This window comes from Podarcis liolepis (assembly GCF_965112155.1).
Source record: "Podarcis liolepis genome assembly, chromosome: 2".
NCBI lineage: Eukaryota > Metazoa > Chordata > Lepidosauria > Squamata > Lacertidae > Podarcis > Podarcis liolepis.
In genome coordinates, this window is record NC_139555.1 from 118462340 (window position 1) to 118487179 (window position 24840).

At 46.3% G+C, this 24840-nt stretch overlaps 1 protein-coding gene across 2 annotated transcripts; it reads right to left on the minus strand.

Annotated features, from left to right (window-relative positions):
- Positions 1-222: 222 nt before the first annotated feature.
- LOC310701628 (zinc finger protein RFP-like) lies at positions 223-15520 on the minus strand. 2 transcript variants are annotated; one of them, XM_083492807.1, is made up of 7 exons: positions 15044-15520; positions 14459-14554; positions 13360-13590; positions 12187-12209; positions 7960-8078; positions 7525-7557; positions 223-1400 (listed from the first exon to the last, which is right to left on the minus strand). In XM_083492807.1, the coding sequence occupies exons 1-7, from the start codon at positions 15467-15469 to the stop codon at positions 883-885; spliced, it is 1446 nt and encodes a 481-aa protein (XP_083348933.1). In that variant the 5' UTR covers positions 15470-15520; the 3' UTR covers positions 223-882. The 2 variants fall into 2 exon arrangements, with proteins under 2 accessions (XP_083348933.1, XP_083348934.1); XM_083492808.1 differs by lacking the exon at positions 7525-7557 and having other exon boundaries at positions 15044-15502.
- Between the last annotated feature and the right edge of the window lie 9320 nt (positions 15521-24840).

Consider the following 24840-nt stretch of genomic DNA (forward strand, 5'->3'; position numbering starts at 1 on the left):
GTGAACTCCACAAATGGGAGGAATAGGACTCCACTCTCTTTTTGCATACTTGGCAAAGAAAAGAAGGGGATCCTTGTTGGATCAGGCCAAATGTCCATTTAGTCTCTGTTGTAAACAAAACATCTGCCCTTCTTCCATTATGGGGGACACAAGAGCCCTTATAGAGTCCTTACGTAGGTTCCCTATTGGTAGGAGAAAATAACAGAGGCCAACCAGAGAATATTAAGAAGCAAAGCAGCTAGTAAGTCTGATCTTTATTGATCTGTTGCAACAGGGTCCTCACTCACCACACACAGGAGGGAGGAGGAACCCCGAACAATGTTGCGCAAGGCCTTATATAGACATTTTAAATTCCCTGTGCTGGAGCTCAAGACCACCGCTCCATACATCATACATACATCACAGAGAAGGCGGTTTACAGCAGAAATCTGAGTGGTTTGTTTACCTCCTGTCTGCCAGAGTTGAGGGTCATCTAGTCCCACCCCCTGCAGTGTAGGAAACTTTTGTCCCTCGTGGGACTCAAACCCACATCCCTGGGGTTAAGAGTCTCGTGCTCTGCCACATCAGACATCTCAAAAGGAAAACAAGATTGAAGGTAAGGGAGCCCCTTTGAGGATAAGATTATTTATGGGGACGGCTAAAAGTATTACTGTCTCTTTAAGAAGTGAGCTGCAGAGGGAATTCTGGGAAAAGGAAAGAAAATGAAAAGAAGAACAACCCATTTTTGTTTTGTTATTTCTGCTGATTTTGACTGGAATGAATCCTCTCAAAGGGCCCTTGGAAAACTGCCCAACCTGCTCTTGGCGGGTAAATGGTTTTTATGTCAGTCACTCTGGTCTGGAGAGAAACTCCTGCTGGGCCTGAGAGGCAGATTTAGTCTCCTCAGGAGATACTGAGCTGGGTTTTGTTATCCAATAGATGAAAGAAAGGGAGGAGGGTCTCTCCAGAGAACGAGGCTCCTGAGAACGTGTAGAGTTCGGCTCCTGAGTCAGCGTCAGAAAAAGACACACATCCCCCTTCATAGTCCAGAGTCACCCGGATCCTCCTGGGCTTCTCCCTCAGGGACAGAAGAGAGGGAACAGAGGAGGTGCAGGCCCGGTACTCCCCTCCCCTCTTCCTCACAGCCCAGATCCCTGTCTCAGGGCTTAAGGAGAAGTACCCCTTTCTCTCCACAGACTTCCTGGCAACCCCCAGAGTCCAATATTCCCCACTTCTTGCAGTGACTTCCCAGAAATGTCTGCCTGCTGTGAATCCCTCACGTCCCAACACACAAGGCCAGTCACTGAATCTCTCAGGATTGTCAGGCAGGGCTTGACGTTTGTCTCCCCATCTCACGCTTTTCCGATCCTCAGACAGGATGAGTTCAGGATGGGCTGTGTCTGGATCCAGAGTGACATTTGCTGTTGGGGAGAAAATGGGGGAAAGAGAAGAATATGCAGAGTCAGCTGAGAGACAGAAACAGACATTTTCATTTAAAAAAAACGAATTCCCTTTCAGATCAAGGGGATTTCTTTGCATCGCAAGCTAGACTGAGAGGCCTCCTTGCAGACTCTCATCAAAATAAATATCTTCCTTGATGGTTTTTAAATCAGTTTCCTTCACTTTCTTATATCTGATGTGTATTGTGCCTGCCCTCCTCTCATCCCAGGCATTTTCTAAGAGGAAAAACCACCCAGGAAACCTTTTACTCATCTCTTCTGTGTTATCTAAGGGGAAAGAGAGGAGAATTGGAGGAGGCAGGAGAGGAGAGAAGCTGCTTTCCTCTGACAATCTCTGGGAATTGGCCTTTGAGGACATCTGGTTGGGATGGGAAGAGGACCCCCCTCTTCTAACAACAACAGCAACAACAAATTATATTTGCCTACTGCCCTTCATCTACAGGTCTCAGGGTGGTTCACAGCATAAAACTACAACATTAAACCACATATAGGCCTCCCCTCACGTTCTGGGCCCTCGTACCCACAAGTGAAAATCGCGTTAAGTGGGGAGCCTGTTTATTCCTGCTCTCCATCTCTCTCACCCACTTGGTCTCTCCTTGCCTTCCTCCCAACTTCCCAACTTGGAAGTTTAGGGCTTGCCGCCAGGGAAGAGGAGGCAGATGGCAGGGCAATTTTACAAAGGACTGCTTATTCCATGCTTCTCTTTTGGATTTAATATATACCATAAGACTAGTTCCCTGGGGGAAGAGGGGGATAACTCAAAAGGTTACCAGACAGTCATGATAGACAAGTGTGGGGTTGCCATATTTTGAAGAGCAAATAAGAAGACACATTGGCCAACTTCTACTTTTAACTACAGATTGCTATGACGACTCTCATTTTAAATACACCTACTCTATGTAGGCTATACAAGCTGTGATATATTGCTAGTAAAGGTAAAGGGTAAAGGGACCCCTGACCGTTAGGTCCAGTCGTGGCTGACTCTGGGGTTGCGGTGCTCATTTCGCTTTACTGGCCAAGGGAGCCGGTGTACAGCTTCCAGGTCTTGTGGCCAGCATGACTAAGCCACTTCTGGCGAACCAGAGCAGCACACGGAAACGCCGTTTACATTCCTGCTGGAGCGGTACCTATTTATCTACTTGCACTTTGACGTGCTTTCTAATTGCTAGGTTGGCAGGAGCTGGGACCAAGCAACAGGAGCTCACCCCGTCATGGGGAATCGAACTGCCGATCTTCTGATCGGCAAGCCCTAGGCTCTGTGGTTTACACCACAGCACCACCCGTGTCCCATATTGCTAGTAGCAATGTTCTTAACTTTCAACAAAAAAATAAAAAGAAGAATACCTATTGCTCCCTCGCTTGCCACATGAAAGTATTTGGGCTCATGTTCACATCTTGGTGAACCTAAGTGTGCACAGAACAATTTATTAAACTGTTTAACATCTGCATATGGACTCTCCTTAAGGGCAGAGGGATGTTAACTCTTGCCCTCCCGGACTCCTTCTCCAAGATCTTGTAGCTGAGCCAGCGTCCTTTTAGTTCAGCCACAAGAGAAGGGATTTTGCTAGCTTAAGATGCTGCTCTGTTGCAATTCTCTGCTGCAGATTAGTTTAGCCGGGTGCCTAAGATCTGAGTCTAACACACTAGAAAACTTTTCATGGGTTACTGTAAACCAAAACAAACAAACAAACAAACTTCGGATATTCTGCCAAATTTGAAAAATGTGCCCAGGCAGAAATTTTAATCCTGAAAAAAGAAGACGTATCCGGGGAAAAGAGGACATGTGGCAACTAGGCCTGAAAAAGGTGACATGGAAAAGCAACCCAACTCTCTCTAGGCAGAAATAAAACTCTTCCTTGCTCAGTCTGATCCTTCTGGGCAGTTTCTCTCCCCCTTCTGCACCTTCAAGTCCACCCTCTCTGCCTTTGTGGCACAAACAGCAGGGCTAGAGTCAAGCTGTGGATGGTTCTCAACAGTACAGAAGAGACTCTTGACCCCCATGAAACACTAGTCCCCACCCCTCCTGTGAATTGGGGTCTCCATGTGAAATCTATCTCTCTGGAGATTTCTGAATGACTGAACATCTGAGGAAGCAAAAAGAGAGGCTTAATGGGCTACACTGCAAAAGCTCAAAGAAAATCTTTTTTACAAAACATCACCATAACATAGCATCTCTTGTTTCCTTATATCAAGCAAAAGATGAAATCATAGAACAAAGAATTGCAAAAACGACAACTGTAGGCCTAAGGAATTAAAACAACTAACGTGTTTAGCTGTGATTCCTGCATTGCAGGGGGTTGGACTAGATGATCCTTGGGATCCTCTCAAACTCTACTATTCCATGATTCCATGGGAATATCAGAAATGGTAAACCATACTAGGAAATGGCAAAATAAATCATTCAAAATCCACGAACGAAATGGGGCTCTGTATTGGAGGGCTGGAGGAAGGTTTAACATCTGCCCCAAGTGAACTGGTGGGAAGAAGATGTTGAAACTGGAATTTCCAAGCATGTTGACAAACCAGATTGCAGAGGAAGAAGCTGCAGAGCTTTGCCATGTAATTCCAAGGGTCTTGTGCAATGGGAAGTCCTCCCTCATGGAATAATAATAATAAATAATAATAATAATAATAATTTTATTTATATCCCACCCTCCCCAGCCGACGCCGGGCTCAGGGCGGCTAACAACTATAAAATAGTACAACATTCTAAAATCATTTTATTATAAAATTGATTCAACTCAAATTGATGGCAGCCATTAGGCCCTATGGAAAGATGTCAAGTCCCGCAGGGCCCTAGTCTCTTGTGACAGAGCATTCCACCAGATCGGGGCCATGGCCGAAAAAGCCCTGGCTCTAGTTGAGTCCAGCCTAACCTCTCTGTGGCCTGGGACCTTCAGGATGTTTTTGTTTGAAGACCGTAAGTTCCTCTGTGGGACATACCAGGAGAGGCGGTCCTGTAGGTACGAGGGTCCTAGGCCATATAGGGCTTTAAAGGTTAAAACCAGCACCTTAAACCTGATCCTGTACCCCACCGGGAGCCAGTGCAGCTGGTATAGCACCGGGTGAATGTGATCTCGCAGCAAGGACCCTGTAAGGAGTCTCGCCGCAGCATTCTGCACCCGCTGGAGTTTCTGGGTCAGAGTCAAGGGCAGCCCCACGTAGAGCGAGTTACAATAATCCAGTCTGGAGGTGACCGCCGCGTGGATCACAGTGGCTAGGTCAGGGCAAGAGAGGTAAGGGGCCAACTGCTTAGCTTGGCGGAGATGAAAAAATGCCACCTTTGTTATAGCTGCAATCTGCGCCTCCATGGAAAGGGAGGTGTCGAAGATTACACCCAAACTCTTAACGGACGGTGCTGGCACTAATTGCACCCCCGCAAGAGATGGGAGTTGCCCCCCCAATCCCATATCGTCCCTTCCCAGCCAAAGGACCTCTCTTTTGAAGGATTTAACTTCAACCGGCTCCCACATAACCATCCAGCCACAGCTTCCAAACATCTGATCAGTGTGTCTGGGGCTGAGTCAGGATGGCCATCCATCAACGGATAGAGTTGGGTGTCATCGGCATACTGATGGCAACCCAGCCCAAAACTCCGGACAAGCTGGGCGAGGGGGCGCATAAAGATGTTGAAAAGCATCGGGGAGAGTATCGCACCCTGAGGCACTCCACACACCAAGGAGTGGTGTGATGACAATTCCCCCCCAAGCGCCACCCTCTGTCCCCGACCAGAGAGAAACGAGCGCAGCCATTGAAGGATTGTGCCCTGGATCCCCATGTCGGCAAGGCGGTGGTCCAGGAGTTCGTGATTGATCATGTCGAAAGCTGCTGACAGATCTAGAAGAATCAGCAGCCCCAACCCGCCTTGGTCCAGCTGTCTACGAAGATCATCTGTTAGGACAACCAGAGCCGTCTCGGTCTCATGACCAGCGCAGAAGCCGGACTGGAATGGATCCAGAGCCGATGTTTCATCCAGAAACCCACCAAGCTGTTCAGCAACCGCTCTCTCAATCACCTTACCCAGGAATGGAAGATTCAAAACTGGGCGGTAATTGGATAGATCTAAGGGATCTAATGATGTTTTCTTTAAGAGCGGGCGCACCACTGCCTCCTTCAGTTCCCCTGGGAATGTCCTGGTGCCAAGGGACAAATTGATGATATCCCCTAGGGGGGCCCGCACCTCATCTGGACACGCTCTAATCAGCCAAGATGGGCACGGGCCAAGAGGACAGATGGTGGGCTTTCCAGCTCGGAGGAGTCTGTCCACATCGGCTAGGGATATCCGGTCAAAGTGGTCCAATACTGGACCCAAGGACAGTCGAGGGGCCTCCAGTTCCTTTATTGTATCCAAATTGGCAGGGAGGTCATGGTGGAGCAACAGGACCTTCTCCGCAAAAAAGCTCGCAAATCCCTCACAGCTGTGTGTCAAATTGTTATTTAAATTTGGCTGTCCCTTGAGGGACGTTAAAGACCTAATTATACTAACTAATTGAGCTGGGCGAGAGCTAGCGGATGCAATCGAGGCCGAGAAGTAAAACTTCTTAGCGGCCTTCACTGCCATCTCGTAGGTTTTCATAAAAACCCTATAAGATGTTCTTGAGGCTCCGTCATGGGCACCCTGCCATACTCGCTCTAGCCATCTGAGGTCCCGCTTCATTTTCTGGAGCTCCTCGGTAAACCAGGGAGCCCGGTTTCTGCGGGGTCGCAGAGGGCGCTTAGGTGCGATCTCATCGATGGCTGCCAGGAGCTGGGTATTCCAGCCCTCAACAAGCTCAGTCAATGAGTCGCCAGGGGGAGCAAGGTCCCGCAAGGCTTGGCGGAATCTATCCGGGTCCATCAGCCTCTGCTGGCGAGCCCAAATTGGCTTGCCACCTAAGCAGGGTAGGGGTGGAAAGTCAATCCTGGCTTTCAGAGCGTAGCGATCAGACCATGGCACCTTCATTGAAGGAGACATGATCACATCTATACCTACGTCAAATATCAAATCCAGCGTGTGGCCTGCTTGATGTGTGGGGCCAGAAATAAATTGGGAGAGCCCTAGTGTCGCCATGGAAGACACCAGTTCCAGAGCCTGTGAGGAGGGAGTGGCATCAGCATGGATGTTGAAGTCCCCCAATACCAATAGGTTAGGGAACTCCAAGGCCCAGCCGGCCACTGCCTCCAGTAGGCCTGACAGGGTGGCTGCTGGTGCACTAGGTGGCCGGTACACCAGCCAGACAGCCAAGCTCACCTCGGAGCCCCACACTAGGCCAAATCATTCAATTATGGGGATCGATGGCGATGGTAGAGCCCTGAAAGAACAATCTTCCCGGATTAATAATGCCACCCCTCCCCCCCGGCCCACAGTCCGCGACTGGTGGAGGACAGAGAAACCCGGGGGCACCATCTCTGGGGCCGATCTCATAAGAACTGTGGGAACTCTGAGGAGATGGGGATGGCTGAAGCATGAGAAATGGCTGGTGAGGTTGAAACTCTGAGGAAGAGGCGGCTCAAGCCTTGCTCTGCTGCTGGGAGACCAGCCTGGCAGGAGGTGGAGGAGGGACTGGGTGCTTGCGGGTGCCCTTCTTAACACACTTCACGAGGGGGAAATCCAAGCAAATCTAGAGAAGCCCCAAAAGAACCTTTCCAGATTGTGTGGAGGGAAAACAAAATGCAAGGGAGATTCCTTATACATGAGAACTGGACAAGATGGACATTGGAATGACCCTGCAGGATTCTCCTTAAAGGCTTTTGTAAGATACTGTAAGGCTCTGAGGCTTTTCCCTACAAACAAACAGTATATAGATTTTAGGGGGAAAAGCAAAATCTATAAAATCGAGGGTGTACCCAGGATACTAGTGTATAGGCAGGAATGGAACTCAGACTGGTGAGCAGGTTCTTTGCAGGGACAAGTTCTGCCCCCAATCCAGGCCTTCAAACCCTCTCCCAGTTCATTCATGGGACATAGAAAGAACCCAAACACTACTAGAAGACTGTTTCCCAGAGTGACGCCATTGATGGGGGTCCCAAAGTCTGCAGAACGGACGGTTTAACAGGCATGAAATATCATCCCTCCTGTCAAATTGTTCCTCCCCTGGAAATTTACCTTTCTGTATCTGCTTTCTGTATAACACAGCATCTGAGGAAGCAAAAAGATACAAAGTGTAAGGGCAACATTCTTCCACCTGAAATAAATCTCCACACAAAAGTAACACTTCATAATGTGGCATCCTTGAATTGACTCCATTCAGAGCAGGAAAACCTCCCAAAGGACAACCCCAGATTGTGTAGACTGGTAACCAAAAGGAAAAGGAGGTTCCGTATAATTGAAAACAGATACACTCTTGTTCAGACTTTCTTTACAGGATCCAGCCTCACAATATACATGGGCCATTCTGGGGGACAGGAAATGAAGGCTGGGGCACCAAGAAGGAAGGTATCCTGGGGTTACTCAATTCCATGCAGTAAGAGCCTGGCATGTTCAGTTCTGAAGAAATAATAGAATTCCCAGTGTGAAATCCTGCCAGCCAATTTTCATTACCTTTCCATTGTTTCATTGCATCCTCCACAAGGTGATTTAGATCACAGGATATCAAAATCCTGTTCCTCAGCTCTGGAGGGAAAGCCAGTGGCTTCTCTGGACTCTCTCTTTTCTCATACCTGGTGAAAAGAAAAACAATGTCATCCCATTCAAATCCACAATTTCTGTTAAAGGAAAAGAAAGGAATGGAGAGGAAGTCAGCTGGAAGAAGCCTAGAGGGACAGGCAGGCGCTGAGTGGGGAGTTTCTTCCTCACTATGGACTCCTCAGCCAGACCCCCAAGGGCCAAAACAGCAACCCCAGGCCTCTGGGTCTTCCCACTGGTGTCAATTCAAAGAAGAAGCAGAATCATATGGTATCAAGGGGCAGGAATTGTCTGAGGGTGATGAGAGCGCAGCACACATTTCCTTTCTCTAGATGTCCCCAGAGAAGGGGAGAGGAAGAAAAAGAGATTCACTTCTGTTGGGAAACAAGAAATGTTCCTTTAAACCTCTACTCTGAACCTGAGTGACACCTTGAATTGAAATACTGCAGCCGGAATATGGTGAAGAAAATAGCCAATTCCTGCTCCTTGGTGAGAAATCGCCCCCTCCCAAAGGGCTCTATAGGGCAGGAGTTTACTTGGGACAGGGTGGGGGCAGAGTGACTATACTGGTCAGTCTAGAAGGAAACAACGAAGGCAGGCACGTCCAACTCTGAAGAGACAGAGATCTATTCACAGTATGAAAAGACCGATTGTGATCACTATCACAGCGATCCCACCACTGTCATAGTGATGGGAATATATGCTCCGAACAGTAAAAAAGATGATTTTTTTAGAAACTTGGAAGAGAGATTATGGGACTATGTGGATGAAAATATTGTGATTATGGGAGATTTAAATGGGGTGACATCGATCGAAATGGATAGAACGCAAAGAGAAAGAATGTCAAGTTCAGGTAGATTACCACTTTCTTTTTTCCATTTAACTGAGAACTTTAACCTATATGACGCCTGGAGAACAAAAAACCCAAGTGTAAAAGACATAACCCATTACTCAGAGGCGAAAAAATCTGGGGAACGAATTGATGCAATATTTATAATTTAAAAAGATCAGGCAGGATTTTTGCCAGCCAGACAAATAAAGGACAATACTAGAATAATTATAGATCTATTAGAATATGCCGACATGAATCCAAGTAAAAAAATCTCAATGTTACTGGTAGATGCCGAAAAGGCATATGACAGTGTCTCATGGAAATTTATGATTAAAACCTGTGAAAGTTTAAAACTAGGAAAAAGAATTATGAATGGAATTCAAGCAATTTATAAAAACAAAGAGCTAAATTAATCAAACAATGAAATCACAGAAGAATTTGACATTGAGAGAGGGACACGACAGGGATGCCCTTTATCTCCACTTCTATTTATAACAATATTGGGAACTCTACTAATAGCTTTAAGGAAGGATGAAGAAATAAAAGGTATAAGTTTTGACACACAGTTTCATAAAGTAAGAACGTTTGCAGATGACGTGATTATAACAACCGAAACACCAAAAAGAAAGTATTAAAAAAGCACTAGAAAGAATGAAAGAATTTGGCAATGTATCAGGATTTAAATTGAACAAAGACATATTGAAATTAATAACAAAAAATATGGGTATGAAAGAAAAAAAGGAATTAGAGGAAACAACAGGATTAAAAATAGAAAATAAAGTGAACTATCTAGGGATATGGATTACAAATAAAAATGCAAATTTATTCAAAGATAATTATGTTAAAAAATGGAAAGAAATTAAAGGAAATATGGATAAATGGGAAAAATTAAAACTATCACTAGGAGGAAGAATATCTATGATTAAAATGGTGATACTTCCAAAAAAATTATTTTTATTCCAGAGGGTTCCAATTATAATAGGAACCAAATACTTTATAAGCTGGCAACGAGATCTTGCAGATTTTATATGGCAGGGGGGAAAAGCAATAATAAAATCAGAAGTAATGACGGGCCCAAAAGAAAGCAGAGGATTCTCAGTGCCAAATTTTAAAAAGTACTTTGAAGCAGCATGTTGGTGTTGGATAAAAAAATGGATATTACTAAAAGATAATGAGGTCCTGACGTTAGAAGGTTGGGACAAAATATATGGCTGGCATGGTTACTTATTATACGGTAAAAAGAATATCACAAAAGATTTACAAATCATCTAGTAAGAAAGGCCCTTTTTGATGTTTGGGAAAGAACAAAAGAAAAAATTATTGAGAAAACTCCATAGTGGGTTTCCCCCATAGAGGCAACCACAACATTAAAGAGTAATGTAAAAGAGATTTGGCCAACATATAGAGACCTACTAGAAGATATAGACGGAAACATCAAATTAAAAACCTATGAAGAATTACAAACATTTGGAATAAATTGGCTACAATACTACCAATTGAAAGTAACATACGAAAGGGATATAAAAATGAGGGGATTTGAAAAGTAAACTTCAAAATTTGAAAAAGAAGTATTGCAAAGTGACCAAAAAATACTTGCAAATATGTAGATTATTAGGGGAAGTTTCCTTAGAACAAGAGACTAAAGGGGAAAATATGTTAAAATGGGAGCACGATTTGGACTATGAGATTGATTTAGAAAGTTGGAAAACCTTTTGGGATTAAAATATAAACTTTACAGCATGTGTTCTATTAAGGGAGAATTATAGGAAAATACATCACAGATGGTACCTAACCCCAGATAGACTGTCAAAAATGAATAAAACAAACAACAAATAATGCTGGAGATGTAACAGGACAAAAGGCACGTTATACCACATGTGGTGGACTTGCCCAAAGATCTTTTGGGACATGATCCACAACGAGATAAAAAAATTGATAAAGACGTCACATAATAAAAAGGCAGAGGCATATCCACTAGGAATTTTGGATAAAGATATCCCAAAGGATAAAACTAATATATTCTTATACGTGACAACAGCGGCAAGAATTTTGATTGCCAACTATTGGAAAGAGAATAACATTCCAACAGAAAGAGAATGGTTGGGGAAACTCGGCGAGTACTTGGAGCTAGCAAAATTGACAGATCTAATAAGGAGAAAACCCAAAATTATGGTCATGAAACAGTGGGAGTGTCTAAATGATTACTTACAAAACCAAGGCTCGGCTAACAAAATCTGGCTGTGTTTAGAATAATCTTGTGAGTAACATAAAAAAATATAAAGTGAGATATTAAGGAGGCCTAAAAGAAAAACATGAAGAACAGAGGCTATGGTGAATGGATTATAAAAAACGTGCAGGGCAAACGGTGGAAGTCTTTTAAAAATATTTTAATTAAGTTAGATATGGATAAGATGGAATTATATAATTGAACGTAAATACAGATTTGTGTATAGTGAATACTTATCTATTTTTAAAATCTTCATTCTTGACTTTCTTTTTCTTTTCTTTTTCTCTTATATTTCATCTTTCATTTTTTCTTTTTTTGAGAACATTGCTTTACAGATGTGTAAATAACTATATGCATGTGAAGAGGTAAAATATTTGTATTCTTTATATTTTCTAACTTTCCTTTGGTTACATGTATTTTCTTTATTTCTTTGTATATTTTTTTCTAAAATAAAAAAAAGACCGACTGTGATGTGATCTACCCATTGTCATTGCCAGTTGTTGAGTTTTTAGGGGGGAGGGTTGGCCAAAGTTGTTGACCTTATGGGGGGATCTAAAAGGAATACTAAAAGGATCGCGATCGACCTGTTGGACACGCCTGAACTAAGGCAATAGTTGCTCCCAGGAATGTAACTTGGCCTTGTTATGTGTGCCAGTAAAACAGCCTTCTCTTAGTGACACTTGAGTAAATTCAGAATATTTGTTTCTGGAGTTTGGGGATCTCTTGCTTTGATATATTAGATAACCTCTGTTCTAGAATCAGATGTTTGCAGACGTTGAGACAGAACTTCCACAGGTGCACAAACAAATCAAATGATTCATCCAAAGGACATTCAGACCAACACAAAACAAATTATACACATGGCAAAAGTAAAACCAAACCTCACAAAGGAAATGGTGCTAATTCAGTGGGGAGAATTGGGGGGCTACAAGTTCCAAAGAGGGGGCCCTGCTTTTACCTGTGAGATGCCTCAGGGAGTGAGTCCTCCAGTCTCCCCCCTGCAGCCCCTGGAGGGCCATGTCTGAGGTTCTTGCATCCCGGCCCCATGGAGTGATGCTAATGGAAATGAGCCAGATCCACTTACCTCTGCAAGGTCCTTCTCACATCCTAGAGGGGAAAAGAGAAGGGAATTCACTGCACACCACAGGCCACACTAGGAAGACCCCCTCAGACCCTGCCCCTCGGATGTCAGTCTGCCTGGCACATGCCAAGGTTTTGGGTAGGGATGGCTGAATCGGCCAGTTTTGGTTTCTCACAGCTTTTATTTCTCCAGTCTGAAATTATTAATTTTTCCAATATCAAGTTCTCCACATTTCCACATCAGTTTGCAATTATTGTTTAAAATCCTTATGAAAATCCACCAGCATTTAAGGGAATCTCACATTTATGGATTCAATAGAAGATTTCAACCCATCTCATGTCTTAGATTATAATTTATTAAATCCAGTTTGCATTGTGCAATTCAGACGGAAGTAAGCCTACAGGATAATCTTACCAGGGAACTGTTCCAAATTGTCTTTCATAGAAGTCCCCAATTTTCAAATTCTACTTTCCAACTGGAAATTTTAAAAAGCACCTGCAGCATAAAATGCCTCCAAAGTGGTAATAAAACAGCTCAGTGTTTCTTTGCGCTCATCCACACTTCTGCTTCTCCTGTGCCCAGAAAACACAGGTCCAAAGGGTTTTGCCTTTGCCCTGCCGCTTTCCCTCAGGAAAAACCTGCTCCTTAGTGCAACATCAAAACAAATGTCAATGCAGAGAAAACCAAGCTGATGTTTGCTCTAATTCAGCAGTAAACAGTGGGTTTTCCTGGAGGAAAGGGGTGGGACAAGCAGCAGTCTGGATGAGTCCCTCTGTTTTGCTCTTGGGCCGATCTGTATCCATGGGGAAGGGGATCAACCAGAAGTTGTGGAGGGAATGGGAAGCGAAGCTTGGTCAAGAGACTGGCTAATGTCGGAAGGAGGCCAGAATGCATCCTTAGCGAAGCCCAGCACAGGGCAAGAAGGCAGCATTGCCAAGACGGAAGGTATTCGGTGACAAATCATCAGCAAAGAGCAGAAGATCACCTCCCGTTCCATCAAGAACACGGAAGAATCTCTACTCTGCATTCAGGTGAGTTAAGCATCCCAGGTCTCTTCCTGTCCATTACAAACCTGACTAGAGGCTCCATCAACTCAGCCCCTGCACTCCTTGCACACATGAAAGGGGCAGCCTTTTCCTGGAGCAGAGCCCTGGACTGTTCCTGCCACCATCTTACCTGCAGGAGTTCACTCGCTGGCTGCTGACTCTTCTCCTCCATCTCCTGGATGATCCTCTCAAGAGAGGAGAGTTTCCTGGAGAGTCTGGCCAGCTGCTCATCCCTTCTCCCTGCAATCTCCTTCTCCACCTCTTCCACGTGAGTCAGCAGACGTTTTTCTTGTTCTTCCAGGAACTGGCGCAGTTGTCTGAACTTCTCCACAGTCTTCAGCCTCTCTGTTTCTGTTAATTTCTGCAAGAAAAGAGGAGGTCAGAGTGTGGAAGGTGCTCAGCCTTCAAAACATCAGGAAGAGAATTGTGAGAATTCCACAGGGAGGACACTTCTGATTTTTCAGAGACAGGAAAACTCCATTGGCTAAAGAAGTAAACATTTAATCTGAGCTCTCCATAGCTGTTTCTGTTGACTTTTATTTCACAGAGAGGTACAGCCTAAAGCAAGGAGCTCCTTTTCTAGCCATGGATGTTCCCTGCATGTTTTGGGGCATGGCATAACCAGAGTTCATCCATGGACATAAAACACCCCTCAGTTTAGACTGGGGCCATTTAGGTGTAGGAAGGCAACAGAAACAGGAGGAGGAGGAGGACAAAGTGCAGAGTTCATCCTCATAGCTCCCCCGTTTTCTTTAAAGGTTCAAAATGGCCCGAGTTTCCTAAAAATGAACAAGAGCAACATTTAGAAAGACAATTCTGTAGTAATATTTATGGTAAATCAGGATCTGGATTGAATTGTTTCCACCCTTTCAGCTCACAGGTCCTCAGGCTTCTCCTTGACTGCTATTCACAAAATAAATGACAAGGGGAAAGAAACTCAATTTAGCGGCATTCAAAGGGGAACAACTATTTTCAAGGTTGACCAAGCCAGGTAATATTCACACAAAAAATGTATTTATGAGGGTAAAATACAGATCAGAATATTTATACAAGGAGGTAGCTACAATGACATCTGATTCATTTTCAGAATAATAAATTAATAAACAGACTGATATAGAAAAAGGAGAAATGGGGAGAAGCTGAAATGGGCAGATTTCCCCATCCCTCCTCAGTCCTGACTCGACTCTTCAAGTGCTTCTTCCCTCCCTAGTAACAAGAGAGGCACTTACCAGGAGGTCTTTGCTTTCCTTGTTCAGGGCTGCTTGATGGGCCAGAATTTCCTCTCTCTCTTTCCTCAGAATCTCCAGGCGGCGACAGATCATTCTCTAAAGAGAAAAGGAAAAACTCAGGTTTGATTGAGACACACAGAGAGGAGGTGTATAGTATGCTGGCTTCTTGCGCCCAGTGGTCTTGCTTATAATAGCAAAGTAATTTACTGAAGGAAATAAAAGTCCAGAGGTTTTCATCCTTTTTGGGTCTTGGCTCCCTGGACCAACTACCTTTTTTCTGTGCCAGCCCTGTGGGGCTCAGGGACCCATTTAGGTCACCCCTTGCTTACAGACTTCCATCTAGTCTTTGCAGATGCTTCTCAGGGATATCAAGGGAGATCCCTTTGTCCCCCTGGAAGAGAGAAAGACTTCAACTCCCTCCTCCCAGCAATGCCAGGAGCCCTCAGGCTTCCCCTGGGCTGCTTTTTACATAATAAACAAGGATGAATTCATGCCATGCCTACTTTGGACCTGAGAATTAAAAAGAAAACCTCCCAAGAAGAATCCACAGCTATTTCTCCCCCTCAAGATCCAGGGATCTCCTACCTTGTATTCCTCAAAAGCCTCCTTCAGAGGAATCACCTCGTGGTGTTTGTGCTCCTTGGATCTGTCACACACCACGCAGATGGGGGCTTCATCCTCCTTGCAAAAGAGTTTCAGGGGCTCCTGGTGATCCTTGCAGACTCCTCCTTTCCCTCCTTCCTCCTTTCCCTCTTGAAGGCTGAGATTCTCGATTAATTCTACCAAGTTTGCCAGTTGCCGGTTGGGGATGAGGCTCCTTCTCTGGACTGTTTTTCTGCACTGAGGGCAGGAAGCCTCTGCCTTCGATTCCCCCCAGAACAGGACCAAGCAGGATCGGCAGAAGTTGTGCCCACACTCTGGGGTGGTCACTGGTTCCTTGAAGTAATCCAGGCAGATGGAGCAAGTGGCTTCATCACGGAGATTCTCGACGGGATGCCCAGATGCAGCCATGGCTCCTTCACACAAAAGACCCGAGTTAAGTTTCACTTACTCTCTTTTCAGCTACTGGGAGTTTCCTTTCCTGGAAATGACTCAGTGACCACGTGATCTTTATGTTTTTTAAAAAATATGTCTCCAAGTCTTTGCAGTTGCTGAATATTTTCTCAAGTAGCAGTGAATGCCGATTCCCAATTTTGATTGCTTCCAATGCTTTTCATTACACCTCCACACAAGCCCACACATACCTAGTAAGTTGTGGTATTCAAAGTTGTGGTATTCAGACTACAATTCCCATCATCCCTGGCCAGGACATCTGCAGGCATGGCTGGGAAGGCCCCTTGCCTGGAGACCCTGAAGAGCAGCTGCCAGTCAGTGGAGGCAATATTGGCCTCGATGGACCAATGAGGTGGCCTGGCAGAAGGCACCATCTGTGGTGCGGCAGACAAGTTATGGAGCTCCTTCCCTAGATAGGAATGCCTGGTGCGATCTTGGCTATTATTATTAATCAATATTACTACACATTGTGAAGTCTTCCTATATTCCTGATGAAGTGTGGTCCCTTGCAATGGCTGAAAAACCTGGGGGGGCTTAAACAGAGGATTAGATAAAATTCCTGGAGGATAAGACTTTGGGTGGTTATATGCCCTTCCTCTGTGGTTGGAAGCAGGAATCCTTCTGAATAGGGGTTGCTGGAGACTCTAGAAGGGGAGGGGATCTTGTTCCCAGGCCCTGCTTAGGGGTTTCCCACACGCATAATGCTTTAAAAAAAAAATAATTCACCATCACCTGCAGGTAAAAGGAGAGAGATCAAGACAGAGAAATCCCACCGAGGGGAAGTCTTTCCTTGGGGAAATATCCCTAAGGAACTTTTCTTTGTTAGCTGAGATTCCCGATCAAAGGTGTTATGTACTGAGGTTCTCACCCTGGGCCAGCAGGGGGATACTGTAGATAGTTTTCACTCAGGTCCACGTCAGTTATTTTAGGCGGGAAACCCTGAGTTGTTGTTGCTACAATGTTGACAGCTGGCTGCCTATGAAAGCAGGCCGGCTGAGCTGTTTGCTGTTCAGTTCTGTCCAGCTTACAAATAAAGAGCTGTTCTGGAGAAATCGCTGTGTCGTCTGCTATGTTCGCCCACAACTTAACACTGGCGACGAGGATGGGATTGATGGACATCAGAGCACAGCCAGATGCAGCCACCCTCTGAGCAGAGCTGAATCATTGAGCTGAATCACTGAGCAAAATCACTGAACAGAACCAATTCAGAGCTGACTGTTCTGGCTAGAGCACGGTGTTCCATCCATCGCCCTTCTCTCCGGCATCGGAATCATGGCTTCACTTGTGCCTCTACCGCCGTTTGCGCCAGCCTCTGAATCATGGGACTCCTACCTCGCTCGGTTCGACTGCTACCTCCAAGCCAACGAGCTGACTCAAGTATCACAGGAGCGTAAGCAGGGCCTATTCCTCAGCCTCTGTGGGCCTGAGGTGTTTGAGACGGCCTGAGCATTGGTTGCGCCTGAAGCAGTCCAGGCAACACCGTGGGACACAATCCAAGAGAAGCTCCGCAACCACTACGCACCAAAGCCCTCCAAGATTGCTGCCCACCATGCGTTCTACCACTGGAACCAGGCAGAGGGGGAGTCAATCAACAATTACACCACCGCCCTGCGACAGGCTGCAATGCACTGCGAGTTCCGAGACTTAGACGATGCCCTGATGGATTGAATCGTCTGCGGGGTCCGGGACATCCATCTGCAACGGCATCTCCTCGCCAAGCCAGACCTCACGCTACAGAAAGCCATTGAGGAGGCTGTGGCCTCAGAAGCTGCTGAACGCTCCGCCCAGGAGATCCGCAAGTCCAGCAGCCTGCGTCTTGCTAGGAAGCCAGTTCCAGTGCATCACGAAGAGGCCAGCAGTGATGAGGCATCCTCCAGTGAAGACGATGATGTGCACCAGACAAAGCGGGAGCGCAGGAAGTTCCAACAGAAGTCCAAGGGCCAACCGGAATGTGCCGGCTGCGGAGGCAACCATTCCCGTGCTAAGTGTCGATTCAGAGACGCCATCTGTAGGAAGTGTTCCAGAAGTGGCCACATTGCTAAGGTCTGCCGATCGGCTCCGTCTGACACCCCCCCTTCACCGACTCGCAAGTCCAAGTCTTCACTCCAGTCTGCCAAGGAAAGCTGTTTCGCTCTCACCAACTGCCGCTGCCCATCTGGAACCACGATTGGCCAAACCGACTCGCCTACGCGACGCAAGCTGAACGTCACAGTGCTCATTGAAGGAGCTCCATGTGACATGGAGATCGACACCGGGTCTGCCCTGTCCATCGTGTCTTGGAGCACCATCAAAAGACTGGTACCCAGAGTGTCCAAAAGGCAACTCGACTCTCACCGCTTACACCTGAGAGACTACCAGGGAAACGACATTCCCGTGGTAGGCGCTGGCCGGTTCCGGATCGCCTTCAAGGATTTTTCGGGCCTGCTCTGACTGGTGGTGGTTGAAGGTCAGCGGCCAAGCCTCCTAGGGCTAGACTGGTTTGATGCCCTCGGCCTGGAAGTCACTGGCATCAACTGCATCTCTAATGCAGAGACTGAGGGTCTGGTCAAAGACTTTGCCGAGGTTTTTGACGGCACTTTGGGGCAATATACAGGTACGCCTATCTCCTTTAGCCTTGATCCACAAGTCGCCCCCATCAAGCTAAAGCCACGCCGGGTTCCCTTTGCTCTCAAGGCTAAGGTGGATGAACAACTGGACAAACTGATCGCCCAAGGAGTTTTGGAGCCGGTTGACCACGGCAAGTGGGAAACCCCCATCGTCACGCCTGTCAAGCCAGACGGGTTGGTGAGAATCTGCGCTGACTACAAGTGCACGATCAACAAGGCACTTCAGCAGCACGCTTATCCGGTTCCTGTTGTCCAACACCTGCTGCATTCCCTGGGTGAGGGTAAGGTCTTCACTAAGCTGGACCTTGCCCAAGCCTATCAACAACTGCCCGTTGATGATGCCACTGCTGAAGCCCAGAAGATCGTCACCCACCGAGGGGCATTCCGTTGCCGCGGGTTGCAGTTTGGGGTGAGTGTGGCTCCTGGCATCTTCCAAAGCCTTATGGAGCGTCTCCTGCAAGGGCTTCCAGGCGTGGTACCATATTTTGATGACGTCTTGGTGTCACACCAGCAGCTGTTCGAGCGCCTCCGTACCGTGCTGACCAGGTTCCAGGAGGCCAGGCTCAAGGTAAAGAGGGAGAAGTGCCAGATCGCTGTTCCACAGGTGGAGTTCCTGGGCTATCTTATCGACGCCTCCGGGCTTCACCCGACCACATCCAAGATCTGCGCTATCCAGCAGGCCCACATCCCAAAGAACAAGACGGAGTTGCCGGCGTTCCTGGGGCTGCTGAACTTTTATAACATGTTCCTGCCCCACAAAGCCACGGTGGCTGAGCCTCTTCACCGACGCCTCAGCACAAAGACACCTTGGTCCTGGGGTCATCGGGAGACAGCGGCCTTCAACGCGGTCAAGGCTCTCCTTTCATTGGACAGTGTGCTGGTACAGTACAGTGAAGCCAGGCCGCTGGTCCTTGCCTGCGACGCCTCACCTTTTGGCATCGGCACTGTCCTTAGTCACCGTTTTCCAGACGGAAGAGAAGCACCGCTCGCCTACTTTTCCAGGACGCTATCTCCAACGGAACGGAATTACAGCCAGCTCGACAAGGAGGCACTGGCACTTGTGGCTGGAGTGAAGAGGTTCCATGAATACCTCTATGGCAGGACTTTTGACCTCATCACTGACCACAAGCCGCTCCTCGGCCTCCTCGCCGGTGATCGTCCAACTCCACCGGTCCTCTCGCCGCGCATGCTGCGATGCCTGGAAGCGAAAGGAAAGTCCAATGCTGTAAATAAAAATATTGCATAGGAACCTGGAATGTAAGAACCATGAACCTGGGTAAGTTGGATGTGGTCAAAAATGAGATGGCAAGAATAAATATTGACATCCTGGGCATCAGCGAACTAAAATGGACAGAAATGGGCGAATTCAGCCCAGATGACCATCATATGTACTGCTGTGGGCAAGAATCCCGTAAAAGAAATGGAGTGGCCCTCATAGTCAACAAAAGAGTGGCGAAAGCTGTATTGGGATGCAATCTAAAAAATGATAGAATGATTTTGATACGATACGAATCCAAGGCAGACCTTTTAACATTACAGTAATCCAAGTTTATATACCAACTACTGGTGGTGAAGAAACTGAAATTGACCAATTCTATGAAGACTTACAACACCTTATAGAAATGACACCAAAGAAGGATGTTCTTCTCATTATAGGGGATTGGAATGCTAAAGTAGGGAGTCAAGAGATAAAAGGAACAACTGGCAAGTTTGGCCTTGGAGTTCAAAACAAAGCAGGGCAAAGAGAACAAGCTGGTCATCATAAACACGCTTTTCCAACAACACAAGAGACTACACATGGACATCACCAGATGGGCAGCATCGAAATAAGATTGATTATATTCTCTGCAGCCAAAGATGGAGAAGCTCTATACAGTCAGCAAAAACAAGACCTGGAGCTGACTGTGGCTCAGATCACCAGCTCCTTATAGCAAATGTGACTCATTCTCCTTATAGACATGTGACTCATTCTCCTTATAAGTAGCAGCCATTTTCTCTCAGTGTTCTCTGTAAGATTTCAGTCAGAGTCAGTATGTAATCTCAGTCAAACTGTTTGGAACAATGTTGTTTATGAAGAAGTTTACAGTCATACCTTGGTTTAAATGTGCTTCAGGTTGAGCGCTTTTGGGTTGCGCTCCACAGCGACCCGGAAGTAACGGTACGCATTACTTCCAGGTTTCGTCACTCGCGCATTCGCTGACAGTCAAAATGACATCTCATGCATGCATGGAAGTGGCGAATCGCGACCTGTGCACACACAGACGCGCAGTTACGCGTTGTGTTCGCTTCAGGATGCGAACGGGGCTCCGGAACGGATCCAGTTCGCATCCTGAGGTACCACTGTATTTTAAATCAGTAAAGCTCTAATTCTTTCACTTAAAAACTCTGCATTATTGATTTACGCTGTGCATCAGGACTAAGGGTATGAGTCTTATGCCTACTGATTGATTTCATGTAATATGTAATTTATTTATTTTGATCCCATTATAAAATTACTTTAGAAAAATATTCATCTTTATTATTTCGTAGGCCTATATTATGATTTACTAGTGCAATTCCCTATTATCCCCACTTGCTACTATAATACTATATATAAATATTATAATTATATTAAGTATTTTACTTACAGTTTCTAAAATGTCAACCAGAAGTTACAAAAGTGGAGACCAAAAGAGGAAGGAGAAGCAGAAAGCTGAAGAAGACCTTAGCAAATGACCAAAATTAGATAGACAGATAAGGGGCCTGAGGAACCCAAAGCCTATACCACAGCGAGTTGTCCCATTCCTGATACAGAACCTGCTACATCTAGTTCTATAGAATCTGCTTCAATGACTGAAGCAAGAAATATTCAGATTGACCAACCAGAGAGTAGTATAAGCGCAGAAGATTTAACATCAAAATACAAACAGAATGGTGTTGGGCTATGGGGTGATTTAAGCAAAGATGACATTGTATACTGGGCAGAAAAAAGTCTGTCAGAGTGTCAGCACTCAGGTGGTTTATTTCAGGGGTCTGCAACCTTTAAGACAAAAAGAGCCACTTGGACCCGTTTCCGAAGGCAAAAAAAACCTGGGAGCCGCAAAACCATTGCGACATTTAAAACAAATATATCTCCGGAGCCGCAATCTGACAGCGGGCGGGATGGTGATGTCGGGACGGTGCGTGACTAACGCATGCACCACCCCCATGCAACGTCACAGCTAGTACAGCGCCTGCCACAGTGGGGAGTGTTGGGGCGCACAATGCGCCTCCTCCCCTCGCTAGTATCCGCCCCGGAGCCGCGGCAAAGGTGTAAAAGAGCCACATGCGGCTCCGGAGCCGCGGGTTGCAGACCCCTGGTTTATTTGAAAAGTCAAAGAGGTCTTTTGCAAACCAACATAAATAATTTTCAAAGAGCTTGTTCTATCCCAAACAACTAATGGCGAAAAATACTGCAGAGAATGGTTAGTAAGGTCACCAGAAACTGGTTTTGTGTGCAAGCTCTTTTCAGATTCTTCCACACCATTATCATCAGATGGATTTTCTGATTGACGCAACACCTATTTAGTTCCAAGTCATGAAAACTCTGAAAACCATAGAACAGTTTCAGTAGCATATCTTACAAGAAGAAAACGTGGCTCAACAATTGACTGCCCACTAGCAGAACAGATACATAATGAACGGCAGCACTGGAAACATGTTCTTGAATGAGTTGTTGCAGGCATAAGAACTCTGGCAGAGCATGGTTTACCTTCAGAGGAGATGAGGAAAGATTTGGTTCTCCCCACAATGGGAATTACATTGGATTACTTGAACTCACTGGAAGGACAGATCCTGAAGCTGAGGCTCCAATACTTTTGCCACATCATGAGAAGCCTCCCTGGAAAAGACCCTGATGTTGGGAAAGATGGAGGGCACAAGGAGAAGGGGACGACAGAGGACGAGATGGTTGGAGAGTGTTGTCGAAGCTACCAACATGAGTTTGACCAAACTGCGGAGGCAGTGGAAGACAGGAGTGTAGGGATGATCGCGGAGTGGGGAGTGGGGTCCGGAGGGAGCACACTCCCCGCCCGCAGGCAGCCTCAGCCTGCCTGCACATGTGACCTTGGGGTGCGGAGCACACGCACCCCTCACAGACAAAGCCACGGTTGTCTGAACATCGTTGCGTCTGTCTAACCTTTTGTGGTCTCAGTAGTCTGCGGTGTCCTTTCTGTAACCTTTGTCTCTGAGTCCTTTTGTCTCCTTCGTCATACACTGTGCAAGGGGAAAATGACGTGGTGGAAACAGGTGCCAAAAGAACTTTGTACCACCCCATGATCTCGGGACCGGAAGATGTGTAAAGGTCACAGCCCAAAATGTATCTGCCTGGTTTGCATATTTGTCTCAATAAAAGGAGGCTCCACAGGGCTGGCCGGCAGCTCGCTTTCAGCTCACCTGTGCGGAGCTCACCTGCATTATCAACTCCTGCCTCATGTCCCTCACTTCATCTGGCGCCCAACGTGGGGCTGGTTTTACTCACTTCGCTTGGCAAGAGCTACAGACGCGTCCCTGCATCCTTTACAGGATCCTGGTGAGTATCGGAAGGAAGGAACGTGAGTATGGGGAGTTCCCTTTCTGCGCAACAGCTGAAACATCGCAACGAGTTGCAGTGCCTGCTTTTAAAGGCAAAGCACCGCTGTTCGTGTGCAGACTTAAATGTGTGCAGACTTAAAAGTAATTCATACCCAATGTCCGTGGTACCCTGAGGCTGGTTCCTTTAGGCTCCAGGATTGGGAACAAATAGGACAGACCCTGCACTCAGAGCCCAAAGCCCGAGTGCGAGTCCTGCAGGTTTGGCATTTCTGCCGAGATGCCATTCAGCATTTCGCTCAAATTCAGCATTCTGCTGTTATCCTCGAATTTTGCCTTGATTCCTTATGATTGGAAAGCCCTGATGAAAGTCGCTGTGAATCTGGAGACGCAATTGCCCCAGGAACATTTTCCTGTGATTTCTACATGCGCCCTACATGCCTTTCAAGCTCATAAAAGTAGTGCGCTTACAGGTGCTTTGCGTCACTCCAGGAACAGCCAGTAATCGGGTCACCCTCTGACCCAGGATCAAAAAAGGGAGGAGATGTTTTCCTGCTCTAATAGCCCCACAGCCAGTAACAGCTTTCAAAAACCTGCCACCAACGGCAATGCAGGGCTGTATTTAATTACGCAGGAAGACACTATTTTCCACTGTATATGAACTTGTCAGACTCCTTATTAGTTCCTTTTCACCTAACATAGGAATTAATTGGGATTTCAGAAAGTTAAACAAATAGTATAAAGAAGGTCATGAGCATTACTTCAAAAATGGGGAAGAGCTGCGACTCAGGGAGACAGAGTTTGCTTGGCATGGAAAAGCTTCCAGCTTCAATCCCTTGCATCTCCCATTTCAGACTGGGAAAGGTGCCGGTCTGAAATCCAGGAGAGCCACAGCCACTCGGTGTAGACACTGCAGAGCAAGATGATACACACACACACACACACACACACACACACACACACACCAGTGCATGGCATCCCATAAGTTTCACTTTCTGTTCCCACAGTTCAGGGAGGCTGGAGCTGAGAGATGTTGTGTTGCGTTTGAGAGGCCTGCTCCTTCCTGATTTGTTATCTGGCTGCCTCAAGAAACCAGCTGTTGTTGTTGTTAATTCAAGAAAGTTCCCTATCGAGGCTTCCTGCCCCAGGAGGGGACAAACAAACTGCCCACCCCCTGCTCTGGTCCCCATGATAAAGGTGTTGGGAAACTGCCAGGGAGATAGTGTCCATCATGAGCCCCCAAGCCGGAGTTCTGGACGTTCATCGGCCTCCCGTACTCACGCAGATCCAACAGTTAGGGGCACAAAGCCTTTGGAAATTCCTGGCATCATTCCTAGGCTGGTGCACCCTCTTTATCAGCAGAAACACAGCCAAAAGCTTGCACCGCAGAAGAGCATATTTTACAGACTTTATTTAGCGTATAACAGAACAAAAGAAAACACGTCCATTCTGTCAGCGTGTCTGAGCCGACTGAAAACGAAAGGAAAAAACAGCAGACATAAACATCCTGTGACTAGGACATGCGCAGACTCTGTGACTCCCCAAAGCCTGCTTCCTTTTAAGGTGGAACGGAAATATCCTAACATCCTCCCCCTTTCCGTGTAACCTGTTGTACCTGTGGTTCACCCAATTGCAACCTTTGTACATAAACCTTAAGTTGTTCTTTGTTAACAACCTTAGATAACAGATCAGCAGGAATTTCATTTCCTGCCATGTAGGACACCTGAATCAGTCCTTTCTGAATACACTCTCTTGCACGATGTAGCTTAATCTGCAAGTACTTGGTTCTCTGCTTGCAACTCTCGGAGTTCAGCAAAGCCAAACACGATCTATTGTCTTGATACACTTGTATAGGACATTTCACAGACACCCTGATGTCCTTAAACAGTTGCATCAACCATTCACAATCCATGAGTGAAAATGACAGAGCATTGAGTTCTGCTTCACAGGAACTTAGGCTCACTGTTGTCTGCTTCTTGCACAACCAGTCAAACAGGCAGTGGTTGTACATGTAGCATACTCCAGAAGTGCTTGTACCATCCGTGGTGTCACTTCCAAAACTTGCATCTGCAAAGATTTCAAGACCTCCAGTCTTCTGACTGGTGAACCTCAGCCTGTAGTGCATAGTCCCTTTCAAATAGCGGGCTATGCGCTTCAGAGCTTTCCAATCCTGAA